The sequence below is a fragment of the Vombatus ursinus genome, unplaced genomic scaffold (genome assembly GCF_900497805.2).
Source record: "Vombatus ursinus unplaced genomic scaffold, bare-nosed wombat genome assembly UNPS02014821.1, whole genome shotgun sequence".
Taxonomy (NCBI): domain Eukaryota; kingdom Metazoa; phylum Chordata; class Mammalia; order Diprotodontia; family Vombatidae; genus Vombatus; species Vombatus ursinus.
The window spans coordinates 16,089,969-16,108,596 of NW_020954599.1; the positions used below are offsets into that span (position 1 = coordinate 16,089,969).

The 18,628-nt window shown below is 38.2% G+C and overlaps 1 protein-coding gene across 2 annotated transcripts in view; it reads left to right on the forward strand.

Moving 5' to 3' along the window:
* Nucleotides 1-18,628, forward strand: part of EGF (epidermal growth factor) — a 148,868-nt gene that overhangs the window by 34,514 nt on the left and 95,726 nt on the right. For both annotated transcript variants that reach the window (XM_027837577.1, XM_027837576.1), the window contains exons 4-5: nucleotides 2,061-2,291; nucleotides 5,519-5,721. In XM_027837577.1, coding sequence (XP_027693378.1) covers nucleotides 2,061-2,291; nucleotides 5,519-5,721 — 434 coding nt within the window. The remainder of the gene's footprint in view (nucleotides 1-2,060; nucleotides 2,292-5,518; nucleotides 5,722-18,628) is intronic.

Here is an 18,628-nt window from a genome sequence, read left to right on the forward strand (position 1 = left end):
GTCTTCTGATAGATTGATTGAGATATTTTCACCTAATTAAGGTATCAGAGATAAAATGGGGGTGGAGTGGTTTTAATCCCACCTTTACATTGGTAAATCTTAAAGTAGAAATGTAGATTAAAATAGAAATTTAAATTATTATTATTATTATTAATTAAAATGATTGGCTTTGCTGTCGAGAACCCTACTAAGGAAAAAGATAACATATACAAACAGCAAAATGATGATACCAGAGAGAGTGAGATAAGTGTGATTCCGAGATCATCTAGTCAAAGGACTGTGGTAAATTTTTGAAAGGGGAGAATCACTTTCACTTCACAGAAGAGGTAGTACCTTGGTTTGCTGGTGAAGAAAGAGAAAGATGTTAAAAGATGGAGGAGGAGAGAAAGGGGAGTCTATTTAAAGCATAAGGGAGAGCATGAGAAAAGGCACAGGAAGGGAGAAAACAGGACAAGAATGGGGAATGGAGAATACTTTCTTTGGTTAGAATGTACATTAAGTACAAGAAAGAGAGTAGTAGCAAGAGATACAAGCCTGGAAAGGCAGGATCATAAGGTCATAGCTTTAGATGGAAAGTGCCTCATGCTCCATATTGTTCAATGCCCTCATTTTTCTTTTCTTTTTTTCTTTTTTTCTTTTTTTTATTTTTAGGCAATTGGGGTTAAATGACTTGCCCACGGTCACACAGCTAGTAAGTGTCAAGTGTTTGGTTTGAGACCACATTTGAACTCAGGTCCTCCTGACTTCAGGACCGGTGCTCTATCCACTGCACCACCTAGCTGCCCCATGCCCTCATTTTTCTGATGAGGAAATGGAGGCCTAAAGAAATTAAGTGACTTGCCCACGGTCATATAGACTCCTTTCTATAGCAGAGTTGAGATTTGAAACCAGGTGTTCTGGTTCTGAATCTAGCATACTTTCCACAGTGCTGTGTTGGCTTTCCTCTGAAGTATCATGCCTCTAAAGTAGGTGATAAAAAATAAAAAAAAATAAAGTAAGTGATAGACAAAGTTAGAATCAGATGGTAGATAGTTTTAAATCTTAAGATCAAACATTTATATTTTATCCAATAAAAAATGGAATTCCATTGAAGGTTTTTGAAAAGTGACATCGTAGTGGTTCCATAGTTTGAATATTCAGGTGTCAGTATGGAAGATTTGTTGGAAAAAAATAGATTCAATGCAGGAAGATTAATCTGCTAGGCCTGAGAAGCGATAGGGGTCTGAACATGGGTAATAGGATAAAAGAGTTCAGAGAAGGGGGGAGGAGCAGTGAAGGCAGAATATATGTTGATTGGTTGGATGTGTAGGATAAGGATGAAGTAAGAGTCAAAGGTGACTTAGAGATTGTGTCCTGGGTAGCTGGAAGGGTCCCGGTGCCTCAGAGGAGATGATGAGGTTCCTTTGGCGTGGTTAATCTCTCCGTGATCTGTGAGCGAAGCAGAATTACAGTAGCTCAAAAGAAATGTGAGATGCACAAATTTAGAGACGTTGCCACTCCAAATGTTCATATGGGCTATTTGTGTCCGACTTATGATAGAGCTTTCCAAGTTCATATTGGTCTGATCAACCACAGCCAGACAAACCAGACCTTGACCTTGACCTAGTGATGCCATTTTGATCCTCTTTGAGAATGAAGAACAACCAACATACTTGATCTCTAGAGTGAGGGGCTTGGGATGGATCCCAATGGATCCTAATGTCCCTTTAAGCTCTAACATTCCTTGCTATTCTAAGAAAGAGTTTATTTTCAGAAAAGTAAGAAAAAAAGGAGTTTATTGTAAGGAGTTTAAGGAGCAGCTGTTAGGTACTGAGGAAGGAATGTTGGGAATTGGACTTCAATTCCCTTCAGAGGGTAGAGATTGCACACATAGAAAGCTTTGTGAGGAAGATCGACCGGTTTGACCATTTTAGCTTAACCCACATCTTATTAGCTGAATTTTTGCCAAAAGCGGTTGTACCTTTTGTGTATAGACACAGGCTAATGGTTGGCAATCACTGAAATTGGCCATGATAACTTTCCAAATTGTTAGGATTCTCTTTCTTTTGTTTCCTATTCAGGTTTATATTTTGGGTGGCAGGTAATATTACTGGCACTATAAACAGAGCCAGTCTTAATGGGACTGATGTGAAGATTCTAATGCAGACGTCACAAACAATTAAAACGATCTCACTGGACATCGTTAACCAGAGAATCTTTTGGATTCAGTACAGCAGGGCAAAGAGTGACCTTCATGTTGGCTCATGTAATTATGATGGGGGCTCTGTTCACCTGTTGAACCATTTTACACAGTAAGTTTTGCATTTGGTTTAAAGGGGATAGAATATTACATAAGGCCTATAAAAAGACTAGTTGCTTCTGCATTTGCCACTTTGGTAGGTATTGGAAATGCTGAGCTTTTATCTGCCTTATGCAATGAAAAAGTAATTTTATTGACATCTTTTGTTTTTAATCTCACCTTCATTTCCCAAACCATTCTGTATGAGAGAGAATAAAAGAAGAGGAAAAAATAGCTCACCAGAACTGGTGGCTCACAGAATGGAATCAACACATCACTTGTCAGTCTCCTAGCTCTGCAGAGATGGAAGGGAGATACATTCTCAAATCTCTTCTTTCAGAAACAAACTTTAGGACAAAATTATAATTACACAAAGTTTTGATTTTTAAAATTGTTTCTATTTACTCATTATGAATTATTGTTTTCCTGGTTCAGCTTATTCCACTGCATAGTAATTCATAAATTTTTCTATCATATCTCTCTGTAGCCTTCATATTTATTTATTTATTTTTTTGGCTAGGCAATGGGGTTAAGTGACTTGCCCAGGGTCACACAGCCAGTAAGTGTCAAGTGTCTGAGGCTGGATTTGAACTCAGGTTCTCCTAACTCCAGGGCCAGTGCTCTATATTCATCTTTTCTTACAGCACAGTTATGTTCATCATATTCATGGATTCCAGCTGGTTTAACTATTTCCCAAATGATGAGCATTTGCTTTAGCAAAATATTTTCAATATTTTGCGAGCAAACAATAATAGCGGCTGGAATTTATGTAGTACTTTACAAATATTAACTCATTTAATCCTCTCAATGATCCTATGAAGTAGGTGCTATTATTGTCCCTATTTTACAGATGAGGAAACTGAGGCTAAGAGACTCAGTATCTGAGGCAGGATTTGAACTCACACCTTCCTGACTGCTAAGTCCTTCACTCTATCCGCTGTGCTACCTAGCTGCCTTTTACATGGTACATGCTGTGGTAGGAGGTAGGAGATTAAAGTAACAAATCTGGGAATTCACCTATATCCCTTTTCTCTTGCTCTTCCATTCCCCTCCATTCAAACAGCTTTTTGATGAGTAGCAGATAATTAGGACATCAGATCTTGAGCGCTGGATTTGGTCAGACTCTGAGTACTGAGTGAAATAAGATGTAGGGCTCTGATCTTGCCATTAGAGGACTTGAGCTCCAGATGTGGCTCTAGTGTATACTAGTACTTTGACCTTGGGCGGCTTCCCTTATTGCATCTGAATGTAATAGAGGTATGAGAATTGCTTGGCATTCTGGGATTTTTAGTTCAGAGGGACAAATGTTCTCTCTCATCCCTGAGAGCAATCTGGACTAGGATAATCTTTGAGCCAGAAGGAGGACGTGAATCATGCTTGGGAGTTTTGAAAAAGACGATATATAGCCTGTGACGGAAAAGCTGAAAAGAAGGAATGAGCATAACACGAGCAGTGACAGTGGGGGATACAGCGTCCTGTGGCTTGTCCAACACTCAGTGAGCTGAGATGCAGAGAAGTGATGGCCCAGGGGACATGGTCAAAGAGAGAAGAAAGGCTGAGCTGGGATAGAGAAGGCAGAGACTGAGGTGGACTCTGGAGTCCTTGCAGCAACTTGGAACAAAGAATTTAGATGGGAGCTGGGGATTGTAATTATATCTGGCCACTGGACCCAGATGGCTCCAGAGGAGAAAGTGAGGCTGGTGACTTTGCACAGCCCTTCCTCACTTAAATCCAATTCACTTGCAAGTCATGGCATCATCTTCCTGATGTCATGGTCTTACTGTAGAACGAAGGGCCAAAAAGCCCCCTGCAATCACAACCACACAACCACAGCACAACAACCTTAAGTACTGAGAGAAGTTCTAAAAGGCCTTCTCTTTCCTCAGCCTCTCCTCCCCATGCCTCTCAAGTAACTAGGACACTTCTCCCTTCCTTTAACTAAGTATTTCCTTTACACTAATTTTGCTGCCTATATAGTGAAACCTGGGGTCAGATATGAAGGCTTGTATTGTATAATTAGTCTGTACTGAGAAGAGGGGAATGGAGGAAGCAAAGATTTCTTGGAAAATACGCAAAATTTTAATGAGGACAAAAAGCCAAAACTCTGCTTGAATGTTAGGAATTTTCCTGAGGGCTCTGAGCAATTGTCACCTGATGTAAACTCTATAAAATATCAGAAAAAGGCATGGGGGGTACCTGAGGGACATTATCTTGTTGTTCAGTCATTTTAGTTGTGTCTGATTCTTTGTGACCTCATTTGGGGTCTTCTCGGCAACGATACCGGAGTGGTTTGCCATTTCCTTTTCCAGTTCATTTTATAGATGAGGAAACTGAGGCAAACAGGGTGAAGTGACTTGCTCAGGGTCACCCAGCTGGTGTCTGAGGCCAGATTTGAACTCAGGTCTTCCTGACTCCAGGCGGAGTGGCCTATTCACTGCCTCATCTAGCTGCCATTATATTACTTCTAGGCTAAAAGTGAGCTAATTATCCTCAAAAGTTAAGGCTGATAAATCTCCAGAGAGAAGGGTAGAGAGGAAAGAAAAGACCACACTCTAAGCCATGCCCCCAGGGAGGAGGTGGGCAAGACCTAGGAAAGATTCAATTTCACTACCTTCCAGAAGGGAGAAGGGACCAGATATGTTCCAGTAGCAGTTGGCCAGCCTTAGCCTCTACAACTATACACATCAGTGTAACATATAACCTAGGTGACGCAGTGGATAGGGTGTAAGGCCCAGAGTCAGGAAGACATCTTCCTGAGTTCAAATCTGTCTTCAGACACTTACTAACCATGTGACCCTGGGCAAGTCACTTATCCCTGTTTGCCTCAGTTTCCTCATCTGTGAAATGGACTGGAGAAGGAAATGGCAAACCACTCCAGTATCTTTGCCAAGAAAACCCCAAATGGGATCATAAAGAGTTGAACACGACTGGACAACAACAAATACATATATTGCCTATGTCACAAGGTTGTTGTCAGGAAAGCATTTTAAGAAACTTAATATATTTCATAAGTGTGACTTATAAGTGTGCCTGCACGGAGGAAATTCAAAATAATAAATAGGAATTATAAATAATAAATAGCAATAGTTATTAAAATTAAATTCAATTAAATTAAAATTAAAAAATTAAAAATAGTAATTAAAATTCAATCTATTTTGAAGTGAAATAAACAGTAATGAAGCCATGGAAGGGAACAATTATCTGGTCTTCCTCTTTCCCCTTTCTTCTATTCTTCTGTAGGTATCCTTATTTTGGAATGTCTCTCTTTGCTGAAGATATGTACTATTCAGAATGGAATATGAGTGCCATTTGGAGAGCCAATAAACACACAGGGGAGAAATTGGTTAAAATTAGCCTTAAACCATCATTTCTACCACCAACTGAAATAAAAGTAGTACACCAGCTCCTGCAACCAACAGCAAGAAATAATACTCAGGATACTGGTAAGCTACCTAGACCCAGTTCTAAAATTTTGCTTCTCATCTTTTTTTTTTTTTTAAAGAAAGGTAGGCTTCCGAATATTGTTTCTGGCCCAGCTGAATGTGCTTAAAATAATGACCTACATTTACATAATACTTTTGCTTTCATAACTTTATGAGCTTGGGCATGTCACACAATCTCTATGGGCTTTATTTTTTGTGTCTGAAAAAAATGAGGGAGTTAGACTAATCTCTACAGATTTGGACCAATTAATTAATCAATCATCCACTCAATAGTCCTTTATTAAGCACCTACAATGTGAGGAGCATTGTACTAGGCACTTATACAAATATAGAATAGTCCCTGTTTCCCAAGAACTTATACTCTTTAGATTTGTCTGTGAATTTTACCTTACCAACAACCTTATTGTGGAGTTGGGCCAAGGAAGTAAGGGGGAATGAAAAGTTAGAAGAGGGAGGGAAGAACATGAGTAACAGTTAGGATGGGGAAACAATAATGGTTCTTTTTTTTTCCCCAATCTGTGGATTATAGGTAGTCAGATCCCATCGGAGGAAATGCATTTTCAATCAGTAAATCAACAAACAAACATTTCAGCACCTATTATATTCCAGATACTGTACTGAGTACATAAACACAAAATATAAATACAAATATAAAATATATTTTGTGCTCCTAGTTATAATATGATTGGGTAGAAATATGGTGATCACTGTAACTATTTACATGTGCACTGTTGCATATACACTCTGCTATAGGTTTATTTTTGCCACTACAAACACTCAGGAAAGAAATGTAGAGATGTAGCAATGTTTGCTACCTGGCTTCAGGAAGTTAGGATGGGTCAGACTTAGAACTTTCATATAAAACATGAGGAAGAACTTGTGTAACCCACGTGAAACTTTGTTTCTGGCTAGGTTTTCAGTACACTGATGGTAGATAAAGTTAGAAATAAATCAGATTTATAGGACATTTACCAATAGGAGAACCAGAGATGTGGTCACAAGAACTTTGTTGGCGTATTACATACATGCTATTTTCAATTGTTTTAATGGAAATTACACAATTGAAATAAAATTCTGGAAAACAATTCAATTATAACACCAAATTGCTATAATCAAAATTCATTTAACATCAATAAGTGGAGAGCTTACACATTTCTATTAGGTATAAGAGGAAAATGTTTAAGCATGAGAATTAGAAATCTTCTAGTTATGCAATATGGAAACATTTGACATGTTAAATTATGACTTTATATAACAATCAATCAATCAGCAATTATCAGTTACATGCCTACTATGTGTGAGACACTGGGCTAGGTATTGGGGATACAAGATAAAACTGAGACAGCCTTTTCCTTCACAGAATGTACATTCTATTCTCAAAAAGTTCATTGTCCAAACTGTGTTGGTTCAGACAAACATCATGTTCAATAAAGGACAATGGGTGTTTCCAAGTTGGTTCCCAAACACTTGCTATGAAGTAAGCTGGGCTACCTGAAAAAAGAAAAGCTTTGAGAATTCAGTGAACCCCAGAGACCTGGAGAATGAAGTTGAAGATAATTTAACCTCCTCGTGATAATCTAGCATCATCCTTATCAATACCATGCCTAATGTTATTATGAGTTAGCCTGCTATTATCATGTCTTGTAATACAGTGATCTCAACAAGGCCTATTTAACCGGGGCTGGAGAAGCCCTTAGAGGGGTTTTGCCCTTTACACTCTAAATAGCTTTAGAATACTATGCTTTTGAGTGCATGTTGTATAATTTTTCTGTCTTACTCCTTAGTGTCAGGCTTTAAGCTTTTACTTTTAACTGCTGTCACAATTGCTACCTGTAGCTCTCCCCTTTTCTGATTTGTTATTTCTCATCTTCTGTGGACAGAGAAACCGGATCCTCCATCCCCTCTCCCTTGCCCAGGATATTAGAATTATGTCTAAAATAAGACTAACTAGGACCTGAAGAAAGAGCTTGAGGTGACCTTGATCACACACATTAGCTTTAGGGTTGCGGATTTTGCTTCATCTGTTGTGACTGTTCTTTGTTTATTTCCTGTCTTTCAGCTCTGTTTGCCATAGGTGATATTGCCAAACAATTGAATGCTGTATAATAACAATAGTAATAATTAGTGCTTTAAGGTTTGAAAAACTCTTTACGAATATTATCTCTTTTGATCCTCACAATAACCCTGGGAGGGTAGGGTGCTATTATTATCCACATGAGAAACCTGAAGCAGACAGAATTATGTGACTTAACCAGGGTCTCACAGCTAGTAAGTAAGGTTGATTTGGAACTCAGGTCTTCCTGACTCCAGGTTCAGTGGTCTCTTCACTGAGCCAACTATAAATGAATCATTATTATGGTGCAACATAGAAGTCCTTTTACTTTTTAAATAATTTTAATATCAAGGAGCAAAAGTAGGATTCTAGATTTTGGAAAGTTGCAGAGAAAACAACACATGGTACAGTGGTCAGAGCCTTGACTTTGGAGTCAGAGGAGCTGGGTTCAAATCATGCTTCTGAAGTTTACTACCTGTGTGACTTGGGTAAGTCGCTTAATTTCCTTTGGCCTGAATTTCCTGTTCTATAAAATGAAGGGCTTATACTCGACCTGTGAAACCCCTTATCATTTAAGACCTATGATTTATGAAGCTACCATAAGAGTGACAGACCCAACACACACATAAACACATATGATATTTTCATAGTCAGCTTTGAGGACACAGATATGGATACCACCAATGCAAAAGTATTGGGCAATTGGGTGGGAATGATGACCAATTGGAATTGTTATTGAGATGACAAGCCTGCCTGAATCCTCTTGGAAAGAGTCTGGAAAGTCTTTCTTGGGGGGGGGTGAGTTTTGCACAGACCAATCTGAGCTGGGGATGACTTGTTGGAGAAGACTAGGAGGATGTTCTAATGGAAAGAATAGCATGTATAGTGATTTGAAAGTGGGCCAGAATGAAATCTTTAGGTTTGCTTAAGTATAGCAAAGAGTGTGAGTGGGTGTATTCGGCAGATGGGGGTAACAAGTTGAGAAGAGGACAGATAGAGGAAATTAAATTTTGTGGAATGAGTTGTCGAGCTCTCAGGAGGAGGGCGGGAGTCACAAGAGGTTTGTCTGTGTATTCTAAGTGTTAATTGTCACCTGTTCCGAGGCCAGAAAGAAGAGCAAAGGAAAAGAAAGGTTTAAAAAAATCAACAGTGAACAAAGCCATACCAAAGAGACAACATGACCTAATGATTAGAGCTCAGGCCTGGCAATCAGGAAGACCTGGGATTGAATCCCGCCTCAGAAACTGACTGACCTGGGCTGCTAACTTAACCTCTCTGAACCTCAGTTTCCTCATTTGTAAAATGAGTGGGTTGGATTGAACGGCTTGTGAGGTTCCTTCTAACTTGAAATCAGTGATCCATAATATTGGTCTTCACGGGAGGAAGTAGGTCATCACAGCATCAGTATGTACTGTCTAAAGGCTAGTGATTAGTTCCTATCTAGCCTAGTACAGGAAGCACAGAACAATGGTTAAAGAATGTTTTCAAATGATATATTGTAGAACTGAATACTTTCAGCAGCCCAATGAACTGGAAAGAACAGTGTATCAGGATACTTGCTTTTAGTCTGACTTCTTCCGCTTACTAGCTTTGTGACTTTTGACAAATCATATAACCTGTTTGGGCATCAGTTTCCTCATCTGGGAAGTAAAGAGACTGGAGTCAATCTCTAACATCCCCTTTTGCTCTAAATTGTTATATATTGAGTTATCCCCCTAAAAGCAACTAAACAAAATAGTTTTTTTTTCTTTTTGATCATAGTTGGTCATTTTTCCCCCATAAAAGTTTTGAGAATATGATCAAAATCAGTTTGGGAATTTCAACATGTGGAAATAAGTGAAAAGATCCTTGCCATTATGCAGAGGAAGGGAATTTATAAAAGAAAATGCACATGTGAAAGATCACACAGCAAGTCAGTAAATAAAGGCTCTAGAAAGAGAGCTCATATTTTATGATGGGGTAGAAAGTACACCGAGAATCTAGGATCTGCTCTTTGTTATTTGTGTAGTCTTAGGAAAATTGTTTCATTGCTCAGACCTCAGTTTCTCTATATGTAAAATGAGAGGGTTAGACTAAATGACCTCTAGGGAAATTTTCGGCTCTTAGTCTCAGGATCTCAAGACTTTCTGCATGGACCACTTTGTAGAACACTGTACTTGGCGTTGAAGGGGCATCCAAAATTAATAGAGAACAAGTTTTCTGTCCTCAAGCAGCATATGGCTTAGCTGAAGATGCAGAGCATATATGCCAGTGAAAGAAAGCTTAAGAACATCTAAATATCAGCATAAAAGTAAGGACTAGGGGCAGCTAGTTAGCAAAATGGATAGAGTACCAGCCCTGGAATCAGGAGGGCCTGAGTTCAAATCTGGCCTCAGTCTCTTGACACTTACGGGCTGTGTAACTCTGGGCAAATCACTTAACCCTGATTGCCTTGCAAAAACAAAAGTAAGGACTACTCATTTTTGGGTAATAGAAAATATAGTGAAATTAAGCAAGCCTCTGTTTCATCCATTTATCTTAAGTCCTGATGTGTTTTGTACATGATTTAAGTAAATTTTTGATAACTTACATAAAACTAAAGTTGTGCATCAACTAAAGTCTACCAAAGTCTTACATCCATATCTCATCATGGTATAAAGCAGAAATGTCAAATTCAAAATGAGCAGGTGAACCAGGTTAAAAAGTAATAAGGAAATATTTAACAAAATAAACAAAAATACAATGCAATATTTATTATTGTTTAGTTGTTCAGTCGTGAATGACTCATCGTGACCCCATTTGGGTTTTCTTGGCAAAGATAATAGAGTGGTTTGCCATTTCCTTCTCTGGCTCACTTTACAGATGAGGAAACTGAGGCAAACAGGGTTAAGTGACTTGCCCAGGGTCACACAGCCTTACTTACACAATAAGTGTCTGAGGCTGGTGTTGAATGCAGGTCTTCCTAACTCCAGGGCTAGCTGTCTATCCACTGTGCCACCTAGTGGCCACAATGCAACATAGTTAATGTTAATTGGTGTTTTTCTAAATCAATAGACCGGCATCAGGGATCAATTTCTGTTTGAGTTTGACTGGCATAAAGGGAAGTCTGGCTCCTAGGAGGTTAAGCCATTCAGGGCTCAAGTTCTGGATATTCAAGAGAAAAAAGATTCAAGTATGGGCCTGGTGGAAACATACATACATACATACATACATACATACATATATATTCAGACATCCATATACGCCTACATACACATACATATACACTCTCACCCACTCTCACACACAAATACATCCATTTGTATACACACATATAAATGGTTAATATATATAGATAATTTCTCTCATCTGTTGTTATATCTATAGAAATGAATGAATGAAAAACTTTTTATTAAGCTTGCCAAGCATTAAGTACTCAGTGCTAGGAATAAACATTGAAAATCGAGATAGTTCCTGCTCTCAAGGAGCTCACATTCTAATTAGGAGAGAGAGCACACATATATATGTAGAAGGGTTTAGCTGCAAGCAGATGGTAAGGTCTGAAAGACATTAGGGATGCAGATAGTATAGGTCACCACCTTTGGGAAAAGGGGAGTGGAACTGAGGGTATGAGTGGAATGAGGATTCTAGGTTGTTTTCTGTAGGGATGTGGATGGGATAAGTTGGTGTTTAATCAGGATGTGGGAAGAGGAAAGGATCATTGGAAAGATGGTTGGGGAGAAGGGCCCCCTTAAACACTTGATCCTCTAGGTCAGGGGTGGGGAACCTGCAGCCTTGAGGTCACATGTGGCCTTCTAGGTCCTTGGGTGTGGCCTTTTGATTAAATCCCAGTTTTACAGAATAAATCTATTTATTAAAGGGATTTGTTCTGTGAAGTGTAGATTCAGTCAAAGGGTTGCACTTGAGGACCTAGAGGGCAATATGTGGTCTTTTGGCAGATAGATAGGTTTTGGGTCATCAGAATGAGAAAGGGGGAAAAGAAAGATCTCCTTCCTAGGGATCTCCCCCGCCCATAACCTAGAGGGGTCATCATCATCATCATCACTATCATCACCATCAACAACAAGCATTTATTAGCACTTATCACATGTCAAGTGCTGAGTTAAGAGCTATAGATACAAAGAAAAAGAACACATATTGTGTATATATGTATATATACACACGTGAAAATATAGAATATATTATATATTTGTAATTTATAGATTTTCATATAACAATATATTGTATAATATATAGCATACTTATTTATAATTTACCTATATTTATATCTTTATATATGCATGTATGTGTGTATGTGTATGTATGTATACGAGTATGAGAATCAACTTAAGTTCAGGAGGACGATCACCAAGTCAACCACAGTCTGATAAATTTTTTGACCGCAGTATCTCTCAAAGGTCATTTATTAAGCTATAAAGGGCTGATAATCTTCAGTGGGGAGAATTTCGACACCATCAAAATGAGGTATCCAAAAATATATGCAAACAGATGATTAAGCGTGCAATTGTAAATAGACTACTTTCAGATGTAAGAAAACCGTCAACAAGAAACTTACCTCAAACCTTCCAGAATAAAGAATTTAGGAGAATCTATTCAATACAAATCCTAAAAGAGGTCTTAGGTAACATTCTAAAGGCACTTGAGAAAGTTGGAGAGATTGATTTAGCTTTCTTAGCTGGGTTGAAAGATTATAATCAAGAGATCAAAAAGCATAAGAAATTCAAAGCAAGTCAAAGAACCAACAGAGATTTTAGCCAAGAAAGACTACAGCAAATCAAATGAAGAAAGGTAAGAGTGTCTTAGGTCATTTTCAAGAGATAGGAATTCTTTTCTACTTTCATTTTGCAACTAAGTAGTCAAACAAAGTATTTGGTGGTATAAGTAAACTTGATTAAAAGTGAACGGGAGAATCAATGTGAGAAGAGACAATTATAGGTATAAAAAAGATGAGAAAAAAAGTTTGGTTGGTAATTGTATTCTTTCTCCAAAAACTTTAAGAAACTAATTTGACCAAGTGAACAATCCCATTATCTGCCAAACTGGAAGGAATATTTGCCCTTTCTGCTCTCATGATATGCACCTACTATGTTCTAATTTGCATCATATTTATTAGTATATATGATTGATAAAGGGCAGATAGGTGGTGCAGGGGATAGAGCATGGGGCCTGGAGTCAGGAAGACCTGAGTTCAAACATGACCTCAGACACTTACTAGCTATGAGACCCTGGGTAAGTCACTTAACCCTGTTTGCCTCAGTTTCCTCATCTGTAAAATGAGCTGGAGAAGGAAATGGCAAACCACTCCAATATCTTTGCCAAGAAAACCCCAAATGGGGTCACAAAGAATCAGACACAACTAAACAACAATGACTGATGATAAAAAAAACCAAAACCCAGCATTCTATCACCTGTATAGTTGGCAGCAGCAGAATCTCATGTTGAAAGTACCAATGCAAAGTTAGAGTTTATAAATGATACAAGACCTGCATGATTCTGAGTGCCTCAGCTGCCATTTTCCTTGAAGAAAGAAAAAAAATAATGAAGTGGCTCACTGGTTTTCCTTGAAGTGGTAGATAAACGAGTTGGCAGAATGGTTTTATCTCCTACAATGAGGCAGCAAGAAATGTCATTTCATGGGACATTTGTTGATCTTGTCCCATGGTAAGTCCCAAGATAAATGCAAAAACCCCAGCATGAAAATAATTTCAGCTTATTTATGAATATCTATTATAGAAGATGTAGAGGAGAAAGAGATAGGAAAATTCTATGTTACCTTGATAAGATGCTCCAATATAAACCTTGATATTTGGTGACAAAAATGGGAATAAGTAAGAATAACAATAAATAAATTGTAAAATATGGATAAGGAATAAAGAATATGAGGCCAAAGATTTGTAGACACCACAAAAAAAATCTCATGCTTGTGTATCTTGAATAGATTCTTCGAGAAAAGAACTGAGAGATTGGACATGATGATCACTGAACAACGTTTAAAAATGTAATTGGTGATATTTTAAGAACATTGAATGATCTGTTAGTGATATGTAAGTCACTCCTGAATCAGCTGAGTACAGAGAACCAATTTGTTCAAGTACAAGTTAGTACAAAGCTAGAAGAAACATTTAAAATGATAAAAAGATATGGCATACAATTACAGTAATTCTATCTTGGACTTTTAAACTAGATGTTGATGATAAAAATGGGATGTGGTTAGAAGAAATAATAAATGCAGCCTACAATAATTTCATTTAGGAGTCTGATTGATATAAATCAAGTGCTAAAACAAGGGGATGAAAAGATCCTAAAAAGTCCCTTCGTTAGCAAACATTTGACTCACTCGACAAACAGGGAAGTATGGGCAGCCACGGGCACCCTGGGTTTGATGATAAACTAATCTGTAAAATCTTCCATCGGGGGATGATAGATGATTATAAGCAATGCCACTCCATAAAATAGAATGAAGCAGTAAAAGCAACTTAGAGAAAGCTTGGAAAGAGACTCCACTAAGCAAAGCCATCTCAAGAGCATTGAAGAATGAAAATGGAAGAGGGACAACATACAAGAAAAAAATGGAGAAACTCTGAAAAATCTTTTTCATTCTTAAAGATAGTAGAGCTACTATATGCAAACTCATGTTGTAGCCCCAAATGTGCTTATAGGGGAGTCGTTGTGGCTGTTGTATGTCCTTTGTTCTCAAAGACCAATGACATCATGAGGGTGATATCTTGAGTTGCCCATGAATTGGATTTGCGTGAGGCGGAGCTGCACAAAGTCCTCAGTCTTACTCTCTCCTCCAGTGTCATCATGACTTAGTCATTGAATGGGTGTTGCTTCAGACAAACAGAGACCTGGGAATGACCTTATAGAGTAGTTTTGCAAAAAAAGAACAAAGATGGGGAAAATAGCAGTATTAATACAATTAATTAATAATTAAAAGAGGTGGCCTATGCTGGAGGTGATATAATTGTGAGGAAGTTGAGGGATTAATTCACCAGGCACTTGAAGGAAGGGAAGATATTAAAAGGCATCAATAACAATTTCATAACTTATTAATACCCTCTCCATCCCCAAATCTGCAATTATTGACCTAAATGCCTCCTTTCCCATCTATATAAACATTTTTTAGGAGAAGAATCTACACACATATCAAGGTCATCCTTGATAAAGTTGACTTTTTCTTGTGATATTGAATGATAGATAAAATTATTACAATGAGCTCCTTCATCAGTCTACACACCTGCATACACATACGTCCTGGACAGATAGTACAACTGGGCTATACATTAATTAGTCACAGGATTAAAGAGGAGCAGGAGAGATGGCTGCATTGTCTTCAGGAAATTTTAAATGTAGTATCCCCTAGACTTCATTCCTGAAACTTAGTCTTTCTGCCAGTCAGGACCTTTGTTCTAATATATCTCTCTCAACTCCATTTGCTATACCAATCCCACTTCTCTGGACATCAACTGAATTATGTTTGAAAATGGTTTTCTGCAGGACCACTCTACTGAGACCTGAATTGCTTGGGCTTGACCAGGATTGGTTGGATCCTGGCAGAAACTACTGTCTGCCTTAGTGTTTTTACCCTTATCATTGCAATCAATAAACAAGCATTTATTGAGTCCCTTACATGTGCCAGGCACTGTTCTTTGCACTGGGCATACAAAGACAGAAGTGGAATACTTCCTGCCCTTGAGGAGCTCACTTTACCACGTGTAAGCCTGTGTATATAAATGTGGAGCAATAACACAAGATACCATCTGTGAGCATCTCCTCCACCTCAAACAACAACAACAACAACAACAGGAAATAGATATCCAGGTGCTTGGTATTTTACTCTGTGGCCAGGTTAATGAAATGATAGAATATTGGGCAATTTTGGTGCCATAAATTTGGTAAACACAGAGAACCCAACCATGCATTTGTTTAATTGAAAAGCCATCTCTGTGAGCCGATTTTACTCCTTTACCTGAAATACGTTGCTAACACAGGGACATCCTGCAGCAAGAAACTCCTAGGAATTAAGGGATAAGACATATGGCTACAGTATTTCTTAAGTCTTAAAGATGATATCTTTAAAGTAGTGGCCTTAACGAAGTTAAATATAGCATAATTCCTACCATTTACATGATGCCTAAGAAATGACATTCTTAGTTTTGTGACTTTTTGTGGACTATTGGCTACTTCTTGACCTTATATTACAGTAGGGCAGGGACTGCAAGAGCTATGGACTGCAGGAGTCAGATGACCTAGGTTTCAATCCTGTTTCTATAACTTACGACATGTAACTCGGTCAAGTTATTTAAATTCCTTGAGCTCCATTTCCTCACTTCACAGCCTTGACCTTATGGTTGACCAGTTCAATAATACACTATCCTTTACCCTTGAATACTTTATGGTTTTGTTCTCTTGCTGCTTCTGCCTTGCCAAACAGCCCTGGGTTACCCTTACCATCAACCTTTTCCACTCCTTCTCCTAGCCATTAAATGTTGCTAGAGAAAAGTATAAATTCTCTGTCCACTGCAAATTTGTTATTTAATCTCAAAAGCACTTATCTCGCTGCTACATAGCAATTCTTTTATTCTTCCCTAATTGATTCCCTTTACACACTTTATGGTGATTTTTCCAAGCCTTCTCTTTTCTTCCTATGCTCCTCCTATACTACTCCTTTCCTCCTCTGTCTTGCAAAAGACTTGGCCTTCTACCTTACTGAGAAAATTGAGTCCATCTATTGTGAGGATCTTTTTCTTTCTAATTCTTCACCTCAAATCATCTCATCATCTTTTCCTGTTCTCCCCTCTTCTGCTCTCATCTCTAAAGATGGTGGTCCTTCTTGCCAGGGTCAGCCTCTCCTCTTATGCTCCTGATCCCATTTTCTCCCATCTTTTTGGAAAATTTGCCCTTTTGATCATTTACAGTCAACCTTAGTATCTCATCTTCACAGCAAATTTCACAGCAAAATTCTGAGAAAGTCATCTATGCTCATTGCTTCAATTTCCTTACTTCCCACTCACTTCTCAAATTCTTGCAATTTGGTTTCCATTGCATGACAGAAATTGTTCTCTCTTGGGTTATCAATAATCTCTTAAGCTCTAAACTTAATGATTTTCTCTTGATCGTTTTTCTTCTCATCTTTCTGCAACATTAAACACTGCCTACTACCCTACCCTATTGAATGTGCTCAGTCTTCTTTACTGATACATTATCTATCTCCCATTCACCAAGAATGGGGACATGTCTATCTCTTGGGGATCTCAACAGCTTTTATGGTTTCAACGATCATCTCCAAGCAGATGACTTAAAGAAAATCTGCATATCCAGCCCTAATCTCTCTTCTGAATCCCACATATTTAAAATAGAACTAATTACCTTGCTCCCTAAGCCTCTCCCTTCTCCTTATTTCTGCTGTGGGTGCTACTATTTTTCCAGCCAACCAAACTAACAGCCAAGAGTCAGTCTTGACTTTCCTTCTCCTCACCTGTCCTATTCAGTTTTTAAATAGATGGATATGTCTCCCCAATATCTCTTGCATCAGTCCCCTTCTCTTTACTCACATAGCCATCATTTTAGTTTGGGCCCCCATCACCTTTTGCCTGGACTATTGCCATCGCATTCTAATTGGTCTCCATGTTGGATTCCAGGTTTTCCTCTCTCAAATCCTTCTTCCACACAGCTGCCACATTACTGTTCACTAGTCACAGATCAGGCCATATCACTGTCTTGCTCAAAAATCTTCATTGTCTCCATATTGCATTCTCCGAAATCCAACTCCCACATAACTTTCTACTATTAGTTTCTATTATTCTCCTTCATACAAGTTGTCTGCTTTGTCCATCCTGAAATTACCATATATTTACTTACCTATGAGCATTCTGAATTCTTCTAAGGGAATATAAACTACTGAAGCAGAGACTTTTATTTTTGTCTTTGTAAAGAGTCTTCCACAGTACCTGGCATATAGTAAGAGCTTAATAAAGGTTTGTTGAATGAATTGTATTTCCTCATTTATAAAATTAGGAGCTGATAAGATGAATCAATTAGTTCCTTTCTAGTTCTAGATTCCATGATCTTATGTTCTCTGCTGTTGAAGGCTCTTTCTTCCTGGCCAAGGTGTCATCTTCATTATCTCCCTAGCTGTTTTCTCTCCGCTTTCAAAAAAGCCCTTCATTTGAAAAAAATTGTTGTTGTTGAATCATTTAAGTCATGTCTGACTCTTTGTGACCTCATTTGGAGTTTTCTTGGCAAAGATACTGGAGTGGTGTGCCATTTCCTTCTCCAGCTCATTTTATAGATGAGGAAACTGAGGCAAACAGGTTTAAGCAAGTTGCTTAGGCTTACGTAACTAGTAAGTGTCTGAGGCTAGATTTGCACTCATGAAGATAAGTCTTCATGATTCCAAAGTCAGTGCTTTATCCACTGAGGATAGATGTTTTGCCCATTTTTCCAATTAATAAGCAATTTGTTTCCTCTCCCTCTAACCTCCCCCCATCCTAATAAAAAGCCAAACCAAACCCCATGAAACAGTTATGCTTAGTCAAACAAAACAAATTCCCAAATTGTCCATGTCCAAAAAATGTATATCTCATTCTGCATCTTGAGTCCATCTTCTCTGTTGGGAGGTAGATACCAGGCTTCATCATTGGTCTTTTGGAAATGTGGCTGGTCACTGTGTTGATCAGAGTTCTTAAGTATTTCAAAGCTCTTGTTATTGTTACAACAATGTTGTTATTGTATAAGTTGTTCTCCTGGTTTTGCTCACACTCTGCATCAGCTCATACAAGTCTTCCCAGTTTTGCTATCTTTTTTGCCTGTATGAATCAGATTGACTATATTATATGTATTTTTGTACATATTATTTCATTAGATTGTATAGTT